Genomic DNA, 27,180 nt, shown 5'->3' on the forward strand with positions numbered 1-27,180 from the left:
ATTCTGCCGGTCTGTCTGTCAGTCCTGGTTTTGCTACTTTAGGCACTTCCAGGTAAGTTAGGACGATGAAATTTGGCAAGCGTATCAGGGACCGGACCAGATTAACTTAGAAATAGTCGTTTTCCCGATTTGACCATCTGGGGGGGGGAGTGGGGGGCCGGTTAATTCAAAAAAAAATTAGAAAAAATGAAGTATTTTTAACTTATGAGCAGGTGATGGGATCTTAATGAAATTTGATGTTTGGAATGATATTGTATTTCAGAGCTCTTATTTTAAATCCCGACCGGATCTGATGACATTGGGGGGAGTTGGAGGGGGACCTAAAATCTTGGAAAACACTTAGAGTGGAGGGATCGGGATGAAACTTGATGGGAAAAATAAACACAAGTCCCAGATACATGATTGACATAATCGAAACAGATCCGCTCTCTTTGGGGTAGTTGGGGGGGGGATAATTCTGAAAAATTAGAAAAATGAGGTATTTTTAACTTACAAACGGGTGACAGGATCACAATGAAATTTGATATTTAGAAGGATATCTTGTCTTAGAACTCTTATTTTTAATCCCGACTGGATCTGGTGACATTGGGGGGGGGGGGGTTGGGAGGGGGAAACCTAAAACTTGAAAAACACTTAGAGTGGAAGGATCGGGATGAAACTTGGTGGGAAAAATAAGCGCAAGTCGTAGATACATGATTGACATAAACGGAACGGATCCGCTCTCTTTGGGGTAGTTGGGGGAGGAGTTAATTCTGAAAAATTAGAAAAAATGAGGTATTTTTAGCTTACGAACGAGTGATCGGATCTCAATGAAATTTGATATTTTGAAGGATACAATGTCTCAAAGCTCTTATTTTAAATCCTGACCAGATCTGGTGACATTGGGGGAAGTTTGGCGTGGGGGAACCTAAAATCATGGAAAACGCTTAGATTGGAGGGATCGGGATGAAACTTCGTGGGAAAATAAGCAGAAGTCTTACATACGTGATTTACATAATTGGAACGAATCCGCTCTATTGGGGGGGGGGTTAATTCTAAAAAAAAAAGAAAAAATGACTTTTTTTAACTTACGAAGGAGTGATCAGATCTTAATGAAACTTCATATTTAGAAGGACCTCGTAACTCAGATCTCTTATTTTAAATCTCAGTCGGATCAAGCGTGATTGGGGGGGGGGGAAATCTTGGAAAATGCTTAAAGCGGTGAGATCAGGATGAAACTGGATGGGAAGAATAGAAACCTGTCTAAGATACGTGACTGACATAACCAGACCGGATCTGCTCTCATTGGTGGAACTGGGGGGGGGGGGGTAATTTTGAAAATTGAGGTATTTGTAACTTACAAAAGGCTGACCAGATCTTAATGAAATTTGATATTAAGAAGGATCTTGTGCTATAAAGTTTTAATTTTAAATTGCGACCAGATCCTTTGACATTGGGGGGAGTTGGAGGGGGCAATCGGAATTCTTGGAAAACGTGAAAATTGGGGTATTTTTATCTTACGAATAGATGATCGGATCTTAATGAAATTTGATTTTTAGAAGGAATTCATGTCTCAGAGCTCTTATTTCAAATCCGACCAGATCTTTTGACATTGGGGGGAGTTGGAGGGGGAAATCTTGGAAAAACACTTGGAATGGAGGAATCGGGATGAAGCTTGGTAGATAGAATAAACAATTGTCCTTTATACGTGATTGACAGAATCGTACTGGATTCGCTCTCTTTGGGGGAGTTGGGGGGAGGGGCTCAGTGATTTGGCGAGTTTGGTGCTTCTGGACGTGCTAGGACGATTAAAATTGGTAGGCGTGTCAGGGAGCTGCAGAATTTGACTTGATAAAGTCGTTTTCCCAGATTCGACCATCTGGGGGGCTAAAGGGAGAGGATAAATAAGAAAAAATTAGTTATTTATAACTTACGAGTGGGTGATCGGATCTTTATGAATTTTGATATTTAGAAGGACATCGTGACTCAGAGCTCTTATTTTAAATCCTGACCGGCATTAAGCCTCTTATTTTCCTTTTTAAATCAGTCTATTGATTCATAGAATTTTGTTAGAGCTCATACCATATGATCTCTTGGCTGTCAGCTCTTCTTGCCTCGTCACAAGTGCCATATGAGCTCTTAGCTCTTGTTATGGAAGGGATGGTCTTATAAATTTTGGAGGAGACTCATTTCGTAAAAAATTGATACTTCTAGTTTCATTCCAAGAGTCAAAAATGATTCCAGGGCAACTAGCACCTCACCCATGCCCCTTTTCCCAAAATGAATTAGGTAAAAAGTTTGAGATACCCATTTATATTCGAAATATTTCAAATATCAAATAACAATGCATCTAGGGTTGACAAAGCCCCTCGAAGCCTGGTGGCAAGGGTTGTATATTTTTCCCTGGGAGCTTACAAGGTTTTATGAAAGAGGGTGGTTGTATAAACTTGGAGGAAGCTCATTTGATTGGAAACTGAAAATTTTGGGATAGCCCTTGTTTTCGAAACAGTCCAAATATTTTATAATAATGCCTTCAGGGTTGGTACAACTCCCGGAGTTGGGGCAAGGGTTTTGAGCTATGGCTCACGGGCATATCAAGTTTTTATGGAAGTGATATTCACATGAACTTTTTTGAGGAAGCTTATTTGATTGAAAATTGAAAATTATAGTTCCTTTATAGGAGTCAAAAGTGATTGGAGGGCCCCCACGCCATCTTTTCTCCAAATGTACTGGATAGAAATTTTGAGATCCCCCCAAATGTCAAATCACTGTGGTTCTTGGTTTGAACCTCCTCCCCCCTTCCAGCCCTTGAGGAAAAGGCTATAAATTAAGTTAGTTACACTAATCTATCTAATTCTATCTACAAAAAATCTATCCATCTATATATTGCCTCTTTAAGTTTATCAATGTAAAATAATCAAAAAACTGAATTTTGAGCTACCCAGTCTAAGAAGCAGTAATGCTGCTCCGTGGGACATTTGTACCTAAAGATGTGTGCAGTCCACACAAAATAAATGGTTATATAGTCATTTGTTTTAAAGTTTATTTAACTAAATATGTTCATTTGAACTTTGATAAAGTTATATGCAGCAGATATAATTGTACATCAGCCATTATAGAGGAAGGCTGGTTAATCTTGGCATAGGTAAGGAGAGTGTAATTGAAGTCTCAAAAAGGAATAAAATAATTTTATAACTTTCCTTGTGCATTTAGATAAATATGAAAAGATGTTTTATTTGGAGGGGTAGAAATTACTCTTGAATCCTCTTGGTTTCCAGGATTGCTTTTTGACAATGTCTGTAATTTGGGTGCTGCAGGGTAATAGCACCTCCCTTATTGCAAACAATCTTTTTCTATATAACATAAAAGATTAATTTTACGTGCTTACTGGCACAAAAGAGGCACTGTAGAGGGCATTAACAGTGCCATCAGGGAATTTTCTGGAGGGGGGAGAAGGGTAAGTGCTGCCAGGATCTTTGTTTTCCGTGATTTAACTGTCATTATTTCTTGCTTTCCTAGTTAGTTACATTGCTTAATGCCTTCTTGTTTCTCAAGGGGTATGACCACCCTTGACCTTCTTGTCAGTATCTATTGGGGACATCTGTGTAAAAGAAATCTTTTTCATAAAACTTGCTTTGAAAATCAGTGAGCAGATGAACTTATAACCAATTTTAATATTTCAGCCCCCTCCTTTACAATAAATGTTGATGTTGTTTATATAAATGTGAAACTTCAATATAAAATACTATAATTGAAGGAGGTAGTGTACTCTCTTTCAGATTTAAGAGAGCACTGGATCAAAGAGCCTGTTTTAACAAATTGTAAGTAAAAAGTGACTCTTCTTAATGGAATCACTCATGTTGATTCTAAATAGGTAAAATTTGTTGATTTTAATGGTATTCATTATTGCTATTAGCACATGAAAAATTTGCATTATTTTAGATGAATGACTGAGAATTCCTAAAAAAAGGTGCAATCTTGAGGTATATTGTGCAAAAAAGTCTAACATGTATGCGATCCATAAACCCGCTACATAGAATATGTGAAATTTCTCATTGGTCTCATGAATTGAATGAATATTTAGGTGATGGTGGATTTAACCTCTGATCTCCCTTCATCAGGAAGAATATATATACTTGAGAGTATATGTAAGCTAATGTAGGCTTCAAGAACAATTTTTTGAATAGAAGGGCATCTGAATTTTAATAAGACATTATAGATAGTAATTAGCAAAGACATAGTAATTACTTATGGCTTGGATCTCAAGTCTTCCATCAAGTTGAATTAAAAGCTATATGGACAAATTGCTTTAATACTACACTTAACTTGAGATGTTACAGCTTGGATATGATTTTTGAGTTATTAGAATTTGTTTTATACAATACTTATATAAGATTTGGGGGTGATTTGTACAAGCAAATTGTGGGAATTCCCATGGGGGGGGGAATGCCAGCCCATTTATAGCTGACTTGTTTTTAAGTCAACTAGAATATAAATATATGATGGATAAGAATAATCCAATTAATTTAAAACATGTTTTGTCAAATATTAAAAGATATTTAGATGATATTTTGGTCTTAAATTGTAAGGATTTCATTGATATTTCTAAAAATATATATCCATCAGAGCTTATTCTTGAGCCTAGTCATGGCGCTGGTCATGAAGATCATTTCTTAGATTTAAGTATTAATATTTGTGATAATAATAAATTAAGTTTTAAAATGTATAATAAAACGGATGATTTTGATTTTGAAGTGATTAGTTTCCCATTCCCTGAAAGTAATATACACTCAAATATCACATATTCAGCGTTTTTCTCACAGTTACTTCGTTATGCAAGGATTTGTAGTAATTATATTGATTTTAAAAATAGATGTAAAATCTTAAGCCAAAAATTGATATCAAGAGGTTTTTCTGCAAATAAATTAACTTGGCATTTTAAAAAATTTAGTTTTCATTATAACGAACTTTTAAATAAATATCAAAAGAATTATCTAGAAATACTTAAAGAAATTTTCAACTAATTTCGGAGGTTCGAGAAATGTTGTCGCAGCGCCATTTATTTTGAATTGTGTTTCTAATTGATCGGATTTTTTTAAAAATTAGCCACATGGTAAAGATGAATTCTATAATTGTTTAGTTCATTCAGGTTTTTTGCAGTGTGTTAATATTTGTGATTTGGTAAAATTTATAATATTTAGTTTACCTATTGTTGCTAAAGGGAGGGATATATTAACAGGATAAGCTTGTTTTGGTTTTACTTGGTTGTTTTACATTTGCTGTTTTTTTTTCTTTCATAGGCATGTATTTTGGGGGTGATACCTGACACGGGGATGCCATGGATATTCTGTGGTAGCCACATCACTGTGCTGGGTAGAGAATTTAAAGTGGCGAAACCCTATATAGGCCAGTGTATTCTCCTGATGAGCCCTTGTGTTGGGTTGTTGCCTCTGAATTATTTGTCTATATTATTTTTTCTATTGTTTGGTAAATGACGACTTATACTTATTGACGACATGACTGCCTGTCCATGGATTATTCTTTATGGTTGATTGTGTATGGCTATGCTGTTTGACCTATGTGATTGTATGGATGAGTAGGGTTAAGGCCTCATTCAAGTGCTGGTCTATATTAATCACTAATTTAGGAAAACAGTCTTCCTTTTCTCCTTCTGTCTTTTTTTTTTTTTTTTTGTGTTTGTGCTGTTACATTGGTGATTTCTCTTTTCATGATATATATATATATATATATATATATATATATATATATATATATATATATATATATATATATATATATATATATATATATATATATATATATATATATATATATATATCTATATCTATATATATATATCATGAAAAGAGAAATCACCAATGCAACAGCACAAACACATAGCACAAAAAAAAAAAAAAGAGAGAGAGACAGAAGGAGAAGAGGAAGACTGTTTTCCTAAATTAGTGATTAATATAGACAAGCACTTGAATGAGGCCTTAACCCTACTCATCCATACAATCACATAGGTCAAACAGCATAGCCACACACAATCAACCATAAAGAATAATCCATGGACAGGCAGTCATGTTGTCAATAAGTATAAGTCGTCATTTACCAAACAATAGAAAAAATAATATAGACAAATAATTCAGAGGCAACACCCAACACAAGGGCTCATCAGGAGAATACACTGGCCTATATAGGGTTTCGCCACTCTAAATTCTCTACCCAGCACAGTGTTGTGGCTACCACAGAATATCCATGGCATCCCCGCGTCAGGTATCACCCCCAAATACATGCCTATGAAAGAAAAAAAAACAGCAAATGTAAAACAACCAAGTAAAACCAAAACAAGCTTATCCTGTTAATATATCCCTCCCTTTAGCAACAATAGGTAAACTAAATATTATAAATTTTACCAAATCACAAATATTAACACATTGCAAAAAACCTGAATAAACTAAACAATTATAGAATTCATCTTTACCATGTGGCTAATTTTTAAGAAAATCCGCTCAATTAGAAACACAATTCAAAATAAATGGCGCTGCGACAACATTTCTCGAACCTCCGAAATTAGTTGAAAATTTCTTTAAGTATTTCTAGATAATTCTTTTGATATTTATATAAAAGTTCATTATAATGAAAACTAAATTTTTTAAATTGCCAAGTTAATTTATTTGCAGAAAAACCTCGCGATATCAATTTTTGGCTTAAGATTTTACATCTATTTTTAAAATCAATATAATTACTACAAATCCTTGCATAACGAAGTAACTGTGAGAAAAACGCTGAATATGTGATATTTGAGTGTATATTACTTTCAGGGAATGGGAAACTAATCACTTCAAAATCAAAATAATCCGTTTTATTATACATTTTAAAACTTAATTTATTATTATCACAAATATTAATATTTAAATCTAAGAAATGATCTTCATGACCAGCGCCATGACTAGGCTCAAGAATAAGCTCTGATGGATATATATTTTTAGAAATATCAATGAAATTCTTACAATTTAAGACCAAAATATCATCTAAATATCTTTTATTATTTGACAAAGCATGTTTTAAATTAATTGGATTATTCTTATCCATCATATAATTTATATTCTAGTTGACTTAAAAACAAGTCAGCTATAAATGGGCTGGCATTCCCCCCCCCCCATGGGAATTCCCACAATTTGCTTGTACAAATCACCCCCAAATCTTATATAAGTATTGTATAAAACAAATTCTAATAACTCAAAAATCATATCCAAGCTGTAACATCTCAAGTTAATTGTAGTATTAAAGCAATTTGTCCATATAGCTTTTTTATTATAAATGTATATTTTTAAGAACCTTTTACTAGATAAGAGGAAAGATTTCTTGATAACAGTTTTTAAATTATCAAACACTACATTAAGTGATAAATTAGTATACATTGTCGCAAAATCGAAAGACTCAATTCTTTTAGCTGAAACCATTGTTAAAGAATCTATCACCTGCAGTGAATTATTAACACTCCAATATGGATTAAAATTCGAAAATTTTTTAATACCAGTACAATAGGTTTTAAGTTTATTTACAATTTCCTTTAATATTAAAGAGAGGTCAGTAGCAGCAATGCGGGTTGGACATTTAGCTGCTCCAGCAACAAACCGTGGTTTAGGGGGGTTCTTATGAAATTTTACAGTCCAATATAGGAAAGGAAACTTTTTATCATTGTCATTTATTTTAATATTAAAATTTTTAAAAAGTATTTCTTCAGTCTTTTCAATTAAATTCTCATCCTCTATATTTACCTTTTCGTAAACATTAGTTGTGCATAACTCCCTTTTTAAGATATCACAATACAGCTTCTGACAAATTATGGCAAAATTATTATTAGCTTTATCCACTGACACAATTACAAATTCATTCTTTAGATTAGCAATTGCTTGTTTAATCTTCGCACTATAAAATAATGATTTAGTGTTACTATTTTTTAAGTTAGAATATATTTTATTTCTTATTCTACTAATAATTAAATTCTTCCAACTTTGAAAACTCTCTTTATTTTTATTCTCTTTCTTACACCACTTATCAATAAATAAATCAAAATCATTTTCCAAGCCATCAAGAACACTCGATGGTTTCAGATGATGAGAAAGACGGAAATTAGCCCCTTTATTCATTATTTCTTCGAGTCATCTTCTCTTTCTGAGACCCGTAAATTGCTTTTTTTCAAGCTCTTTCCAAATAAAGTGCCTTCAAAGTGCCTAGGAGCAAAAGTCGCATGTGCTCTGGACATTATTTCTTTCCTTACAAAGTGCAATTCCCAGAATATAGAACTTCCAGACTTTGTTATCAAATGTCCCAGCAAACTGCCAATGATCCCTGTTGGTACCTTCAGTACCCTCAGTGCCAAGGTGAACTGTTTGTCTTGAAAATCTTCGTGGCATTGCATCTAAGGCTATAGAGGACATGCCTAAGCTTGGATCTCCTCCTCCAAACATGGAAAAACTGTCATATGCTGTCGTTGTAAGGAATCCACCCTCAGAGCTCAGTGACCCTATTCTACGCATGAAGGAGCTCGAATTGCTGGATGGTCACGACGGGATCGTGACTCTGAAAGCCACAAAGTAAAAGCTGGGTCTTGATGGTACGTGATAAGCGCTCAGCTGACACACTGGCTGCAGCTGTTACTAGCTCCATTTCAAACATTGAAACCGAAGGGATGGATAAAAAGTCTCCAGCAATTTTCCATGAAATACCTGATAGCTATTGAAGAGCTGATTTAGTGGCCTCAGTGGATGGCTTGTTAGTGCTAATCAAATTGGTCATTCACGCACTTTTCGCCTCGAGTTTATCGCCAAAGATTCTCTGAACGCGGTCCTGGAGTTGGGAATCCGCATTGGATACGAAATTTTCCATGCTAAACCATTTTAATCGATTCTGCGTTGATGCTTTTGCTGTCAAAGTACTGATAACGTGATTGGAGCTTGTCCCTGCTCACCAGCACATCCCAAATGTTCCAGATGTTCTGACCCTCATGTGAATTCCTTGCCAAGGAATTCACATGTAGGGCAAGGAGAACCCTTGGCAAGCCTCGCCAAAATGTGTAAATTGTACTAAGGGACACATAAATTCCAGTGTGAAATGCAAAATCCTCCTATTGGCTCCTCAAATTTAGCTTAGCTTTGTGTCCCTTAATATTAATGATACGAAAGAAAAGGATCTAGTAATTCATGAGCTGATTGACAATGATGTTGTGTTTTTACAGGAGCATCTTCTCTCTAAAGTCAATGTTGATAGCCTAAAGTGTTTTGGATCCATTAAACCTTTTAAAAGCCACCCACAAAACCCGTGGTAGACCATCAGAGGGTCTGCAAAGTGAAGCTAACATCTTAGCAATAAAATGTGGTGATACTGTATTTATATACGTTTATCTCCCCTCTAATAGAAAAATTCTGCAGTCATTGCCTCGTTTTTTACAAGCCTGTAATCGTCTACAAATACTGCTTAGCAACCTTTCAAAACAAAATACCACATGAGTTCTCAATTGTGACATGAATACTGACTTGTTTTCTAATTCTGACCAAACCGAAATTTTTCTCAATTCACTGCCCAGGGTTCTCCATCTGGCTGATATAGATCTTCTATTTACTTATGCTCACAACTGGGGTAGTCCTACTTCTAACCTTGGTCATGTAATTGTGTCAGATTCAACCGTACTTTCATCAATCGTTCATGTGGACGACTCTAAACTCGACGACGATTATTTACCAATCACATGCCAACTATCTTGCTCTATGGCAAGATCTGTACGCAAAAATTCTCCCAAGTGGCTCTCAAAGATAAATTGGGAAAAAACCAATGTTCCACTTATGTATTGACATTGTCCCAGTATTTATTATCTATTAAAGTACTATTTCAAATATCTGTATATACAACTTCAACTCGGACAGATATCAACTCGTATTATCACCAAATAGTGTTCAGTCTCAAGTCTGTTGCTAAAAAAGCTGTCCCCTCTGAGTGTGTGCAAACGGGCACTTCGGGCAATCCCTTGTGGAAGGCTGATCCTAAAGTGAAGAAGGCTAAACAAAAAGATAAGTTCTGGCTCCACATTGTGATAGCCTGTGATCGCCCTCCTTCTGGTTTAGTCCATCAAATAAAGCGGAAAACCAAACGAGAGTACAAGTATTCCCTGTGTAGAGTGAGACTGAATGCCTGGGATGGTCCCTGTGACAAGAAATCCTGGAATTGTGTTTTGAACAGTGTAAAGTGCTTACCTCCAATTAATTCCTCTCTTCGGCTATATGATTTCGTTTCCAAATATAAAAATATTTAGCTTTCATTTAATGTTAATCTCCAAAATCATTTTACAAAACTTGTCAACTCAATCCTCCCAATTTGTATCAACCAATCTCAAGTGCTATTGGTGGAATCTGGTATTACACATTGAGCTCTTAAGCAAGTGATTAAGTCTTAAGTCTCTTGATTGTGTTGGTCTTTGCTTCAATTTTTTTGCTTATGATTGTCCTGAATTACTGAAGCATTTGCAGTTATCATTTCAGATGTGCTTGGCACAGTCCATTATGCCAGATAGTTTTTTGCCCAGTTGTATATCATCGATTGTTAAGAGAAGTAAGGGCCCCAGTGCTTGTTCTAATTACCGTCTTAGCACTGTGTCTTGTTTTGTTAGTAAGATATTTAAATATGTGCTGCTACTGGCCATTAACTCCAAGTGCGATTTTACGCCCTTCCAGCTTGGTTTTAGAAAAGGTATGGGCTGCGTTCAAGCTCACCATATTGTGGGTCGGTTAATGAAACAAGTTGTTGCTCAAAAAAGTCCCCTGTATTGTTTGATTGTTGATATATCTTGTGCTTTTGATAATGTAATTCATTCAAATGCTTTGTTTTCTCTAGCAGTGTCTGGCGTTGTTATGTTTCTGTGCTTAAGTATTGGTGTTCTAATTCTTCAGCTATGGTGAAGTGGAATGATACTGTAGAGGGACATATTCCTTTTAAAATAGGCGTTAGTCTAATTGCCAACTTTGACCTGCTTTCAGCCATACTGTCTGCAGTAGGCCTTTCAGTTAATGCTGCCAAATGTGAATTTTTGTGCTTTGGGAATCCTCCACCAGCATCATCTCTTTGCTTGAGGCCTTCATCTATACCATGTTCAGCAAGCATAAAATGGTTAGGTCAATATTTTTCCACGTCACTTTCGTCTACTTGCTCCGTTAGTACGTCCAGCATGCTGACAAGTAAGAGGGTTGGTTACGGGATAATTTCACCCAATCGTGGTGGATATAACCAAAAAGGACTTTGCCGTCTTTGTTCTAGTTTTTGTGCCCCTGCTGTTTTTTTATTGGTTTTGCTTTATACGAAAATACGCTTAGGATATTTTAAGTACTGTAAATATCTACTGCGTCTGCCTAGGTGGTACTGGAACTATATAGTCGTTTCTAAATTTGAAATTGTTGATGCACACTCGCGACTGAAACAAATATCTGCAGATCTATGTTTTAAATTTCAACAAATGTTTGGTATTTTTGAGCCTCTTTGACCATTTTTTGAAATGAGTTAATTTATTTATGTTGTATTATAGAATTGTATGTTTATTTTATTTGTTCATACATTAATCAGTAAGCAATAATGTTTGTCACTAATTTTTTTTTATTACCCCACAGTTTTATCATTGTATTTTGTGGGTTATTAATGAATATTATTATATATACTACATACATTATATATATATATATATATATATATATATATATATATATATATATATATATATATATATATATATATATATATATATATATATATATATTTATAAATTGCGTCCAAAAGATTGAACACCAACCAAAATTAGCAGTTTGCAAATAGTTTCAGATTGGTCTTCAGAAGCTGTTGGACTGATATCTGTCAACAATGCCTCTAGAATTGTCCTATAGGATTTTGACTTTTCCTAAAGTTCCCAAGAGAACTGATTAATTTTGAAACTGAAGGTATGCTTCAACAAAGAAGTAAATCTGAAAGATAGCTCAAAAGGGGGGGGGGATAATTTTTCACTGGTAGGTAGAACACCATAAGTATAAGGCTAGTGAAGTAAGAGGCTGTCAGAAACGGGCCTTTCACTTTTTTCCCAACAGAATTCAATTCATACACAGATTCAGTAAGTGCTGAAACCTGGTGGCCTAGTAGTTAAGATAAATTGCTTCTTATTAAATTGAACTTCCTTGAGTATTAAAAAAAAAAACTCAGAAAACATTCAATAGAAAATGGATAGGAAACAGATTTGAATTCTATCAAAGTGACACAATGTTTACCTTCAACGTATTTAGTAGGTAGTTAATTTAATAAAACTTGCTTCAGCTCCTGATTCAGTTTGTATGTCCAACCTAATAAAAAGGACGATTCTGTAGAGGCCTAGAAGTTTCTTTAGGTGCTTGTTCCTAGGTTTTTTTTGTGTCAACTGAATGATGAAACATTAGAATTCCCATGAAGTCTTGGGCAAAATTTTATGTAACAAAGCTTCTCAAGAAGAAGAGAATTAAGTGTACAATCTATAAATTCCTTTTTGCGTTTTAAATCTCCCATGTTTGGTAAACATATTTGTATATTCAAAAGTTACTGTTGACTTCTGCCTAGGTCATATAGTCTTTTTTCTGAAACTTGATCTAAGATTTGACCAATATGAGGTTGCATTAATTTACCAACGCATTTAATGCATGTATTTACCAACGCATGTGTTACTTACTGAGTTGTTCCTGACACTATCCTACTCTTGCTTACAAGCAATGAAATAAAAATAAACAAGTTTTTTAAATGAAAGTAAGGAGCGACATTAAAACTTAAAACGAACAGAAATTGCTCCGTATATGAAAGGGGCTTTTCCTTCTCAACGCCCCGCTCTTTACGCTGAAGTTTGACTCTTTCTCTTAACACTACATTTTAAAACAGTTAAAAAAACTTTAGCGTAAAGAGCGGGGCGTTGAGAAGGAAAAGTCCCTTTCATATACGGAGTAATTTGTGTTCGTTTTAAGTTTTAATGTCGCTCCTTACTTTCATTTAAAAAACTTGTTTTTTTTTTATTTAATTTCTGAACGTTTTTGAATCAATGCATGTTTTGATTCTGGCTCTCCGCAGAGGAATAATTAAAACGAAATTTGTATATTTATTTTTTTTTGGCTAAATGGCTTTCTCATAGTTTTGATCGAATGATTTTGAGAAAAAAAGAGCGGGGGAGGAAGCCTAGTTGCCCTCCGATTTTCGGTTAATTAAAAAGGCAACTAGAACTTTTAATTTTTTACGAATCTTTTTATAAGTAAAAGATATACGTAACTTATAAATTAGCTTACGTAAAGAACTTTTGTATTCTTATGTTTTTATTACATATATGAGGGGGTTTGCCCCCTCGTCAGTACCTCGCTTTTTACGCTAAAGCTTAAATTTTGTCCCAATTCATTAAGAATGACCCCTGAATCACTAAAGCCGCAGAATAAATAGTTGAAATTACTAAAAATACTTTAGCGTAAAGAGCGAGGTATTAGGAGGAGGTGAGCCCCTCATATGGGTAATAATTTCTGTTCGTTTTAAGTTTTAATGCTGCTGCTTACTTCCAGTTGAAAAAGAACTTTTTCATTGTTTTTTTTTAAGTAATGCTAGTAAATCCTGTGCTCCCTTTATGGAAAGTTTCTTCCCCCATGACAAATTCATCGATGGAAAGTTCCCCCAGTATATCCCTTCTTCTCAACCCCTGCCTCCAACCAAGAAATCCTCCTGAAAACGTCTGTACACTTTCCAATAACCATTACTATATGTAAGCACTGGTCAAAGTTTTGAACTTGTAACCCCTCCCACGGGGACTGTGGGGGAGTAAGTCGTCCCAAAAGACATATTTATAAGGTTTTTCGACTACGCTGAACAAAATGGCTATCTCAGAATTTTGATCCGTTAACTTTGGGAAAATAATTAGCGTGGGAGGGGGCCTAGGTGCCCTCCAATTTTTTCGGTCACTTAAAAAGGGCACTAGAACTTTTCATTTCCGTTAGAATGAGCCCTCTTGCAACATTCTAGGACAACTGGGTCGATACGATGACCCCTGGAAAAAAAAACAAACAAACAAATAAACACGCATCCTTGATCTGCCTTCTGGCAAAAAATATAAAATTCCACATTTTTGTAGATAGGAGCTTGAAACTTCTATAGTAGGGTTCTCTGATACGCTGAATCTTATGGTGTGATTTTCGTTAAGATTCTATGACTTTTAGGGGGCGTTTCCCCTTATTTTCTAAAATAAGGCAAATTTTCTCAGGCTCTTAACTTTTGATGGGTAAGACTAAACTTGATGAAACTTATATATTTAAAATCAGCATTAAAATGCGATTCTTTTGATGTAGCTATTGGTACCAAAATTCCATTTTTTAGACTTTTGGATACTTTTGAGCCGGGTCGCTCCTTGCTACAGTTCGTTACCACGAACTGTTTGATAGACTCACCATATTTTTTTTTATTTCTAATTCGCAGCTGCATGACAGTTCGAGAACTTCAGGTGAGACCCAAGCTCTCTCCTTTCCCAAACCCTGTCTATACAGATATGTTACATATTTTTCAATTCTAGATCATCTATTGAATTATTTCTGAAAGTCACTCCAATTTTCAATAAATAAAACTCATTTCGTTTTACTTTTGACTTCTAGTAATATCTCAAATCAGAAACTCAGAACATAAACCGAGTCCTGTAAACTTAATACAAACAGATCAAAAAAAGTAATCAAAAATACAGAAAGTCGCCACGCTTAAAACTTGAAACAGTCAACCTAACCTAGCTACCTAACTCCAAACAGGATTTCAAGTATAGACAATTTAGCCCAATCAAATAAATACAGGATGCTCTAAACCCATAACTCAATGCATATTACTCAACTCACTAACGCTCAGTTGCTTAAGGTATCATTTTAGAAGGGTGGTTAAAATTATAAATTAGTACATCTTTTGGTGATCCATTATTTTAGAGGGGGTGGGGTCTTAGGGTCATTTTAGGATGGGCTCCCTCTCAATGTGTACAGGTATACTTTATATGAAGATTTTGACAAATTACATTTCAGTTCAAATCTTGAACTGCATTCCTTTAAAGGGCTTATGATAGTGTATTATATCCAGATGGGAGTGTGGTTGTAAAATTTGGATTCAGTTGAAAAGAAGAAAGGGAATGAAACATAATTCCAAGAGTCTTGCAGGGATAAATGTACTAGTAAAACGCAATAGAACACTGATAAACCAGGGATGAGAAAAGAAAATAGAAGAACAAGACAAATAAAGATGGAACTTGATGCTTCTATTTTTACTCCTACTTTACCCCAAAAGTATTTCTTTAAACTAAAAAACTGTTGAAACTTTTCAAGTCATTTCCAGACTCCTATTAATTTGTTTTCCCAATGCTAACACTCTTCATAAAACAAAGTAAATAATTTTTTTTATTTTTCAGGATTTTTTCTTTAGGCAAACAAGAAAACTCAATTTCTCTATCTCAGAATACAAAAAAGGGGAATTTAATCTAATTAGTGCCTCTAGTAAGCATGGCTTAACTGCTGTTGGACATTCAAACAAGCTTATCTTAGTTGAGACTAAAGATATTTTAGAAGCTGATAATGTAGCTAAGGAAATGAAGAGGCATGAGTCCAAGGATTTCCCAAGATTTACCGTTGATTTGCCAGGAAGCATTATTTGTTTATCATTTAGTCCAGATGAATCGAACTTCCTCGTTATTATCAGGAAAGATGGAATCATTGTTGCAACTGTTTACAAATCATTAGACATCTTGAATAAGGTATGAATATTTTCATATTATTCCCAGGAATTTTCTTTTTTTTTGGGGGGGGGGTGTTGGGGTTGGCGGTAGTGTTCTTGAATGCCAAAAGTGTGTGTTTTTGCACAGTTTTACATTTTTTTTCCTGGATTATGGGTCCTTTGGACCAAAGTTTGGCGGGGTGATTATGGTGGTAATACAACATATTAGTATTATTCTTAATCCTTGTGTTATATTTTGCTTCTATGGGTTAGCTTATTCAGTTGTGGAAATATTTATGACGTCAAAATTATAAGTTTTTCAGTTTAATCATTTTGGTGGTGCCTCTTTACGTTATTGAAAGCACAAAAAGTTGTTTTTTTTTCAAAACAGGTTTAAAAACAGATAAAGGCTGACTGCTAAAGTTGTATAACTACTGTTTAAAAATCTCTCATCAAGCCAAAAGATAGTAAATCTAATCAAGTTTTTATTTAAAGATGTTCAAGAAATTGCCAAGGTTCGGTTATATCAATTGATTGCAATTTGTCTATGAAGTAGCAATGATGTTTAGGAGTTGTATATGATCCTAAGCTTCCAATAAGATATAGTAATATTTTAAAAAAAATCAGGATAAGATAAGGTAAACTTCTCTGGCCTCAACTATTTCCTTTTTAAATTTCGAGGATGATAACTTAATAGCTCCTTCATTTAATTTTTCAGAATTTTTAATTTAGATTTTAAACACACTACAGAAGCTGTAGCATGTTCTATTTTAAGTCAATATATGCTTTATTATGTACAGATTATCCTGTTTCTCAGAAGAACACTAAATTAATAATAAAAAAACAATAGACGATGAAGAAATTTTGGCGTGGGTTTTCATTGGTTGTGGAGAAACTCTAGTGACGGACGGTGTAACAGAACCTGGCACTCCTTCATGCTGCTTTTAAAAATTACAAAATGTCAAATACTAAACTTGTTGAGTATATTTGTATTTAGACTATAAGTAAATTCTGTTCAGTCAGTTTGTTTTTCGAAACGTTCCATCCAAATGTCACAGGTATTAGAAAGTTACAGTAAAATTAAGTCTTACTGGAAGCTTTTTTTAATTATCTAGCACATTGGTTGGGCTCAAATCCTTGTATGAATGAATGTTTAATTTGAATTAAGATATTACAAATAGTGTTGTAACTGGTAAAATTAGTCACGGTAAAATTCAGTATTTTACATATTTTACCGTAATTTTACGGACCCCCATAAAATTGATGTTTTTACCTATTTTACGGAATTTATGTGTTTTACCGATATTTTACGTATTTTATCGGTATTTTGCATATTTTACGACGCCTTGCAATTTTCAGAGCACAAAAGCGTGAAGAGGCTGGTAGAAAAAGGATTGAATAGGATTTTGTTTCGTGTACAGCTGTGTTCCCCAGTTTAAAAGGGGCTCTGTCTGACTTAGGTTTCTTATTATCAGAACGATAAAGTGTATTATAGTACAAGTAATTGCAATTTAAAAATAGGGAAATATTAGCTGAAATAAACTACATTAGTTCTGTGAATTGTTATAGACAGAAAGGGCTACAAGGATTATTGACATTTGACAAACCAGAAAAAAAATGATAAAACCAAATAACCGTGAAAAATGAGAATAATTTCAGCCAGCGCACAAAAAAGAATCGAAAATGATAGAGGCAGATTTATCGTCAGGGACTTTCGTGCCAGCTTTCTTACAGTGTTCAAAAAAAGAAGGAAAACTAATCTTTCGAATTAACTTTGTAACTTCCCTTGGTCACTCCCCTCTTCAGACTCGAGTTTGCCCCTCCCCCGACCAAAGTTTGTCCCCCCCCCCTCAGCCGAAATTTAGTTTCTGCAAAATATCTTGTCAAAATTAAGATAAGCCTGCATAATTCAATTATACAGAGAAATAAGACAGTTTTCTTTAGTATGTTTTAGTATTAGTTTAGTATTTAGTATCTTTTAGTATGTTTAGTATGTAGTATGTTTTCTTTAGTCTTTAGTTTTTTGACTTTATGGTACTATATGGCTTGTTTTTAAGTTTTCACTTGTTATTTTCACTTGATTTGGAAAAAGTTGGCTCCAACTTCGTCCCATCTCCCAGTTTTTGACAAAATTACGCCACTGCCGATATGGGTTCAATATATTAATGTTTGTTCATTTATTTTTTCCCAGGGGTTCTTCTTGCGGAAGAGGTGGTTCAACAAGTTTTGGAGGGGCTCAGTCAGTTTGAAAATCGAAAGTTCCAATGCCTATTTCTTTAGCCTTGTTTTCAATGAATTGGTACCGAATGTTTGTTACTGACTACAGTGACTAAAAGAAATCCTTATTCTAGTTTAACAGCCATTGTGTTTCAGTAGTTCTTTTGAAAGAATCTTAAAATAAATATAGAATTAGCTCTAAGGGAGAGACAGTCGGAGTGTGGAGGTAGAAATTGATATATAATCCTCAGGGTAGTATCCAGGGTTTTAGTTTAGGAGGGGGGTTTCGGGACAGACACGGTCACCTGAATTAGAATCTTAAGTCTAAAGGAGAGGAGCGAGATTTGCCAGTAAATCCTATTGAAGGCAGTGTTAACGACTGAGAAATGGACTGAATATTCTGCTCTCATGATCTAGTGCTTAGTTAATCAAAGTCACCAAAGTGTTACAAAACTCTTTTCTATTTGTATTCGACACTTTTATTAATTAATGAAAAATAACATGATTTTGATATGATGACTGTTGGCTGAATGCGGCCATTTAAATATGCAAGGCTGTTAGGGTAATATTTCTTAGGTTTAAATGCAGAAAAAAATGACTGACATGATTTTACTCCCAAATAATGGTAAATGTCATTTTTTTTTTTACAAAATGAATGTCCGAAATAAAATATTGTCCAATTGCTGAGGTATTACCCTAGGCACAAGATTACCGAAGAGATGAAGTAGACAGTTAGATTAATGAAACTCTAGATGGAGGGGGATTACCCATTCTAAGCCCAGGAAAATCAAAATCCTTAAACAATTTCATGAAAAGCTGTAAGAGATGCTTCAAAAGAAATACTTACATGGCCTCTGTAAAATACTAATTTTTTCAGGGTATCACTGCTTTTTTCAGGGTATCACTAACAAAGTATACAATTAAACAGTTAAAGCCATTTTTCTATATTTGTTTATTGTATTTTGCTATATTTGCAGCTCTAAAAATTTTTGATAATCCTATAGATATAAAGAAAAAACTCTCCAGCTTCAAGAATAAAAATGAAAAAAACAATGTTGTCTTTTACCCAATCTTAAATGAAATTACCAACTTATGCATTTGGAAATACGAAGTAACCCATGGAAAGGTCTTTTAAAGCATTTAAGAAGTTTTGATTTAAAGTTGAAGGTAGCCTTCAAGAAGAAGCAGATAGAGTAAAATTATTTGGAAAACATGCTATAAAATTATGGAAATTTTACTGAAAAGGATGTTTATTTTTTGCTAAACTCTTGCAAAGAGAGTTAAAAAATCGAAATACTCCGCTTAGTATTTGATCACTTTTGCTAGAATTTGTTATCTTCCGTTCTAATGCTATTGCCTTCTCGAAAATGTTTAATTGAGATTTGAATTTGTGCATTAGTCTAATAAAGTTTTCAAGGGCTCAAGTTGATTTGACTACTGACATCTTTTATTATATCAAATTTAAAAAGGGGCAAAGCAAAAATAGTAGTCGATTTGTGATAGTGGGGCAGAAAGAAGAAAAATGTATGCGCAACACCAAAGAATTTATTTCCGACAGCACAGATGTTTGAAATATTTGACAAAAAGACACCTCAAAACAGGAATTCAAAATACTAAACACCCTGTATTTCTTACAACAACACTGATACTTAAGCATATTTTCACTTTTCTAAAATAAATGATAATTAGGGTAGACTTGTATGATTAAGGGTGAATCCCTTTTTGCCGGAGACTTCAATCAAACTAATAGGCAATGGGTTTCAAATATTTTAGATTTGCGACAAGCCGTTACAATACCTACCCATCAAAGTGGCAGCATACTTGACTTGATTTTTACAAACTTGACAGACTTTTATTACACACCGAGATCCCTAGGACCCCTTCTGAATTCTGATCACTTTATCATCTTCTGGGAAGCCAGTTCGGCAATTCCGAAGCCAAAACGAGTCAAATACACGGTGCGACCACTTACTGAGGACTCGATATCTACATTTGGTCGCTGGATCGGTAATTATCAGTTTGAGGACATTTGCTCTGAACAGGATATTAATATTAAAGTCAATAAGCTGAATACTCTGCTTCAGGAGCAATTTCAGACTTGTTTTCCCGTGAAAGTCATTACTGTGAGTGACACCGATAAACCGTGGATAACCAATGATCTAAAGAATTTAATAAAAACCCGTTGTCGCCTTCATATCGCTGGTGATACCGTAGCTTCAGCCAAGTTGCGTAATCATATTGTTAAACTGAACAAGCGTGCCAAGAGGCAGTATGTGAGGGATAAAATTACTCCCTTACTCGCAATAGACCCCCACAAATGGCATTCCTCAGTAAAAAGACTTACCGGTAAGACAACACTCAGAGATCTAAGGCTCCTCAAAGAGGACGGTACCTTAACCTCAGCTAATGAAGTCAATTCTTTTTTTGCTGACATTTGTACCTCATTTCCATCAATCACCAAATCAGAAATTGATACTATCATTGCTGGTGCAGAGATTGAGGACGTATGTGAGGTCTCTGAATTCACTGTTTATAAGGAACTCCTAAGACTGAAAGCGAACTGTGCGTCCTACCCAGGTGAGCTTCCAGTAAAGCTGTTACGTGAATTCGCCATTTTTCTTGCTAAGCCACTCTCTTCTATAATCAACCAATGTTTCCTTCAGCAAGTATTCCCTAGTGCTTGGAAAAGAGCATATGTCCGCGTTATTCCAAAAGTAAGGTGTCCAAAATCTTGTGATCAACTCCGGCCTATATCAATAACTCCGAACCTTTCTAAAGTTGCAGAAACGTTTATTTACCGCAAACTTATGTCACAGGTCTCTGCACATCTAGACCCGTATCAGTATGGATGCTTAAGAGGCAGCAGCACAACTGTTTATTTAGTACGGATGTACCATCTCATTGTCGAGTGGCTCGACCGAGGAAGTGCTATAGTCGACCTTCTCCTCGTAGACTACCGAAAGGCTTTTGATCTTATTTGCCATTCCGTTGCTATCACAAATCTACGCACCATGGGTGCGCAAAAACATATTCTCCTTTTAGTGATCAATTTTTTACAAGCCCGCTATCAGTGCGTTTACAGTCTTTTCCCAGGAGATACCGACTCCGAATGGGCCGAGCTTACATGCGGAGCCCCACAAGGTACTAAGCTCGCTAGTCTACTGTTTTTGGCAGTGATAAATTTCATCCTTTCTGGCTATGAAGAAAGATTTAAGTATGTAGACGACTTGTCAGTCCTACTGAAGTAAATTGTTGAGCAGTCTGAGACGGTCCCCCAATTCTGTAACGAAATAATCAACAACTTCAAAGATGAATGTACTGCGAACAGCCTCCAAATCAACGAAGGAAAGACTAAAATCCTTCGCTTTAATCCCCTGAAGAGAGACTTTGTGTGCCCTCCTCCTCCTTATCCCAGTGAATCTTCGGCAGTAGTGCTTGGTGTCAAGTTTAGCATCGACTGCTCTTTCAGCCTCCATGTCGATACAATTATCAAAAAGGCAAATAGTGCGATGCGGACACTTATACTAATGCGTCGATTTGGTTTTTCAGTGACACAACTAAGGATAGCCTATCTTACTTACATTCGACCAATTTTAGAGTATGCATGTCCCGTATGGGGCCCACAAGTCAATAACACTATTTACCTAAGTGACCAGCTTGAGTCAATAGAAAAAAGAGCAGTCAAAGTAATATTGTGCGATGCTTTTACCGAATATAAGTTAGCATTATCCACTTTACAAATTCCCTCTCTTCAAGAGCGTCGTCTCAGTTTGATCCTTGAATTTGGCCAATATCTTCTCAGAAGTGATAAATACAGATCGATACTACCACCAGTTTTAGTGAAACATCGAAGTACTAGGCTGAAGAAATTTGACAGATTAGCAGCACCTCCTTCACGCACAAATCGTTTTTCCAACTCATTCATCCCTTTCTTTGTATCAAAGTATAACAATTGTTGATTTTAAACTATTTGTCTTCTGATTTTTTTTGTCGTTTGATTTAATCCTTTTTTCTTTTTTGTAAGCACAAGCGCCATTTAGTTTTATGACTACGAGAGATTGTGCAAATGAAACCTATTCTATTCTATTCTATTAAACTGGAACGCGGACGTGTTATTAATTTCTTATTTTATAGTCACCCAAGCTTCTCAAGGAAATTCGACTTACCCAGTGTGAGAACATTAAGATGAGAGATGCTAAATGGAACCCTGGTGATAGCAATACATTTGCAGTTTGTACTAGCGACGGGGTCGTTGGGATTTACTCATTGAGAGATGGCACCCTTGATATTGCCAAGTCTCCTCCGAGTATGAATGCTAAGTAAGTGTACTTTTTGTGCTTTTAAATAAATAATCATATTTTGTGCTTTTAAACTAAATAATCACATTATATATTCCATAAATCTCCATAAACATTCAGCCAATCCCGGCTCTGAAACAACGGCGTGGTCTTGTTAACTGGTTTGCATACATTTATGGAAAAGTTATGCACTTTGTCAGTGAATTTCTGATTTTTAAAGGGAGTATAGGTTTTTTCATGCCATAGGGTAACCAAGTATTGCATACGCTTAGTTGCTTGACTTAAAATGATGACGAATTTGGACATGACTCACGGCTTGTGACTCGAGTTGAAACTTTCGACAGAGTTTTTCTTAGGAGGAAGTAAGAAGACTTAGAAATTTATGAAATTAGTAACTTAGAAGACGAAGGGCCAAAAAGCCATAAAGATTTCACGTATTATTAATTTATTGTTGTTTTTTTTTTTTCAGATGCACTTCGTATGGAAGGGATGGTCGTATAAAATTTGAAGTTTGGCTCATTGCAATATAAACATTCTAGTGCCCTTTTTAAGAACCAAAAGTAATCGGAGGGCAACTAGCTTCACTACCCTTCTTTTTTCCCAAATGAATGTGATCAAAATTTGATACAACCATTTTGTTATAAAATAGTCAATAACCATGGTCAATTAACCATGCCTCCAGCGTTTACAGCCCTTGGACAAGGGCTGTAAGCTATACAAGTTAACCATTGTTTAGATATAAAAGTTTTATGGAAAGGGTAGTCGTATAAACTTTGTTGGAGGCTCATTAAATTGGAAATTGAGAATTCCAGTGCTCTTTTTAAGATTCAAAAGTGATCGGAGGGTAATCTCCCCCCCCCTCTTTTTCTTCAAATGTATCCAATCTAAATTTTGAGATAGCCATTTTATTCAAAATAGTCCAAAGGTCAAATGATTATGCCTCTGGGGTTAAGCCCTCCCCCAAGCCCAGTGCAAGGGCTGTAAGTTATGCAAGCTGTTCATTGTTAAAATGAGGTTTTTTATGGCACTTGGTATTTACCGAGTGACATATAGCGATCACAAATACTGTTGGTCTGTCGGTCCCGGTTTTGCTAGTTTAGGCACTTCCAGACAAGCTAGGACAGTGACATTTGGCAGGCATATCAGGGACCAGACTAGATTAAATTAGACATAGTCATTTTCCTGATTCGACTATCTTCGGGGGGGGGGTGAGTGGGGGGACGGTAATTCGGAAAAATTAGAAAAAATGAGGTATTTTTAACTTACGAACGGGTGATCAGATCTTTATGAAATTGGATATTTGGATGGATCTTGTGCTTCAGAGCTCTTATTTTAGATCCCGACCAGATCTGGTGACAAAGGGACAGTTGGAGGGGGAAACCGGAAATCTTGGAAAACATGAAAATTGAGGTCTCTTTATCTTACGAATGGGTTATCGGATCTTAATGAAACTTGATATATAGAAAGATCTTATGTCTCAGATGCTCCATCTTCCATCTTATGAAACGGGTCCGGGGATATGGGGCTGGAGGGGGAAACGGAAATCTTGGAAAACGCTTAGAGTGGAGAGATCGGGATGAAATTTGATGGGGAAAATAAGCACAAGTTCTAGATGTGTGATTGACATAATTAAAACTGATCTGCTCTCTTTGGGGGAGTTGGGGGGGGGGTTGTTAATTCGGAAAAATTAGAAAAATTGAGGTATTTTTAACTTGAGAACGGGTTAGCGGATCTTAATGAAATTTGATATTTAAAAGGAACTCATGTCTTAGAGCTCTTATTTTACATCCCGACCAGATATGGTGACATTGGGGGAGTCGGAGGGGGAAACCGGAAATTCTGGAAAATGCTTAAAGTGGAGCGATAGGGATGAAACTTGGTTTAGAAGGATATCGTGTCTCAGAGTTCTTATTTTAAACCCCGACCCGATTTGGTGACATTGGGGGGAGTTGGAGGGGAAAACTAAAATTTTGGAAAACGCTTAGAGTGGAGGGATCGGGATGAAACTAGGTGGGAAAAATAAGCACAAGTCATAGATATGTGGTTGACATAACCGGAACGGATCTGCTCTTTTTGGGGGAGTTTGGGGGAGGGCTAATTTTGAAAAAAAAAAAATTGAGATATATTTAACTTACAAATAAGTGAACAGATCTTAATGAAATTTCATATTTAGAAGGACCTCGTAACTCAGATCTGTTATTTTAAATCCTGACGAGATCCAGTGTCATAGGGGGGAGTTGGGGTGGGACTGGAAATCTTGGAAAGGCTTAGAGCGGAAAGATCAGGATGAAACTTGGTGGGAAGAATAAGGGCAAGTCCAAGATACGTGACTGACATAACTGGACCGGATCCGCTCTCTTTGTGGGAGTTGGGGGGTGGGGGTGTAATTTGGAAAAATCAGAAAAATTGAGGTATTTTTAACTTAAGAACGGGTGTCCGGATCTTAATGACATTTGATATTTAGAAGGAACTCATGTCTCAGAGCTCTTATTTTAAATCCCGACCAGATCTGGTGACATTGGTAGGAATTGGGGGGGGGGCGGAAATCTTGGAAAACGCTTAGAAGGGAGAGATCGGGATGAAAGTTGGTTGGTAGAATAAGCAAATGTTGTAGATACGTGATTGACGTAACTGGACTATATTCGCTTTCTTTGGTGGAGTTAGGGGGGTCCAGTCCTTTGGCGAATTTGGTGCTTCTGGACGTGCTAGGACGATGAAAATTGGTAGGCGTGTCAGGGACCTGCACAAATTGACTTGATAAAGTCGTTTTACCCAATTCGACCATCTGAGGGGCTGAAGGGAGAGGAAAAATTAGAAAAAATAAGGTATTTTTAACATACGAGTGGGTGATAGGATCTAAATGAATTTTGACATTAGGACATCGTGTCTCAGATCTATTATTTTAAATCTCGACCGTCATTAAGCCTCTGAATTTCCTTTTAAATCAGTCTATTGATTCTTTGAATTTTGCTAGAGCTCATGCCATATGAACTCTTGGCTCTTCCGACCTTGTCACAAATGCCATATGAGCTCTTAGCTCTTGTTATTAAGAAAAGAGGGTATGTTTTATCCTGGATCTACAAAAAAGCTTAGAGAATTAAGGTGGAACTTACTGAAATGATGAGAGGAATGCCAAACAAACTTCTTGCTGGCTGTGAAAGGAATATCTCCAATATCTAAGGAATGGCTAATGGTATTAGGTATAAAACTTTCAATGTGTGTTTAGGGGGAGTTGAAGAGAGATTAGAGGTCAGTCAGCCCCCTTCCTCTCTTTGCCCTTTTTATGTGCCCTTTTTCCTTAACAAGGGTAAAAAAAAATTCAATTTCCATTTTGTTCAAACTAGTCAAAAGGTCTAATAGCTATAGCTCTAGCTCTAGAGAATACCATGTCTCCCGCAGCATTGGGGCAAGGATTATAAAATATGCAATTTATTCAATGGTTACATGCAGGATCCATCATCAAGGAAAGGGGAAATTTTTGACCCTGGGTGCATCCGAAAAGGCCAAGGATACTAAGGTGAAATTTTGGAGAATATTGAGAGTTATCTTAAATATATCAAAAGGCATTATTTGCATCCAGTTTATCAAAAAGTCAGATTTGCAATATCTTAAGAATGGCTGAGTGTATTACATTGAAACTTTCAGGATATGTTGAGTGGGATGTTTTAAAGTGGCTGGAGGGCTGCCAGTTCCTCTTCCATGCCGTCTTTAGCTGCCCTTTCCAGAAACATTCGATAATTTTTTTTTGAAGTAGCCATCTAGTTCAAAATAGTCTTAAAGGTCAAATAACTGTACTTATGGGGAAATCATAACACTCCACAGCTTTGAAGAGAAATGCCGAACACAGTCAAAACATACTATGTGTAAGTAGTTGTCAAAAGGGTGTAAAGAACGGCTGAGGGTATTAATTGAAACTTACAGGTTATGTTGAGGGAGATGCTGAAAAGTGATTGAGGGCTACTAACCCTCCCCCACTCTTTGTATTTTTAGATGCGTCCTCCCCTCAACTCTTATCAATATTTTGGACAGCGATTTTGTCAAAATAGACAAAAGGTCTAGTAATTATGTTTCAAGGGACGTAACGCTCCCCAAAGACTCCAAGTTAAGGATTTTAAGTTATATAATTTACCCTTTTTTTAATTACAGGATCTATTGTTAGGAATAGGGCGATTGTATGATTCTGAGTCTGTCCGAAAAGGTTGTGTGTATTAAGACCAAACTCCGAGGAATGTTGAAGGGCATGTTTAACTAAATCGAAAGGTACTATCTGCATCTATTTTTAAAAAAAGGCGCATCTGCAAATCGAGAACGACTGAGGGTACTAAGTTTAAGCTTTCAGGACATGTTGAAAAACGGTCGAAGAGCAACCAATCCTTCTCCATGTTCTTTTTAGCTGCAATCTCCCCAAAGATATCCGATCAGAATTTTGAAATAGCCATCGAGCCAACCCCCCCCCCCCATAGCTCTTGGTCAAATACTGTGCGTAGCTTTTGTTTATATATAAGATTGATTATTGGGAAAAGGGGCATATTTAATCCCAAGTCTACAGAAAGGCTAAGGGTATAAAGGTAAAACCTTTAGAAAATGTTAAGGGGATTGTCAAAGAAAATCAAAACACTATATGCAGGAGGACTGTCAAAATGGTACAGTAGTAATAGCTAAGGGTATTAAGTTGGAACCTTAAAATCATCTTGAGAGGGAAGTTGAAAAGGGAATGGAAGGAAGAACAGAAAACAAAATGAATTTTGAATGCTTTCACTTTTTTAACTTTAATAAATCAAAAATTATTAAGACTAAGGATATATATATATATATATATATATATATATATATATATATATATATATATATATATATATATATATATATATATATTAAACAGTCAATCCACATTTATTTATTTTGTTTCAGTAAA

General features: G+C 35.6%; 1 protein-coding gene across 1 annotated transcript in view; it reads left to right on the forward strand.

Annotated features, from left to right (window-relative positions):
• The window catches only part of LOC136026031 (nuclear pore complex protein Nup214-like), an 89,924-nt gene that overhangs the window by 9,366 nt on the left and 53,378 nt on the right, over positions 1 to 27,180 (forward strand). The window contains exons 2-3 of the mRNA XM_065702188.1: positions 15,449 to 15,790; positions 22,102 to 22,286. Coding sequence (XP_065558260.1) covers positions 15,449 to 15,790; positions 22,102 to 22,286 — 527 coding nt within the window. The remainder of the gene's footprint in view (positions 1 to 15,448; positions 15,791 to 22,101; positions 22,287 to 27,180) is intronic.

This window comes from Artemia franciscana, chromosome 4 (assembly GCF_032884065.1).
Source record: "Artemia franciscana chromosome 4, ASM3288406v1, whole genome shotgun sequence".
Classification (NCBI taxonomy): domain Eukaryota; kingdom Metazoa; phylum Arthropoda; class Branchiopoda; order Anostraca; family Artemiidae; genus Artemia; species Artemia franciscana.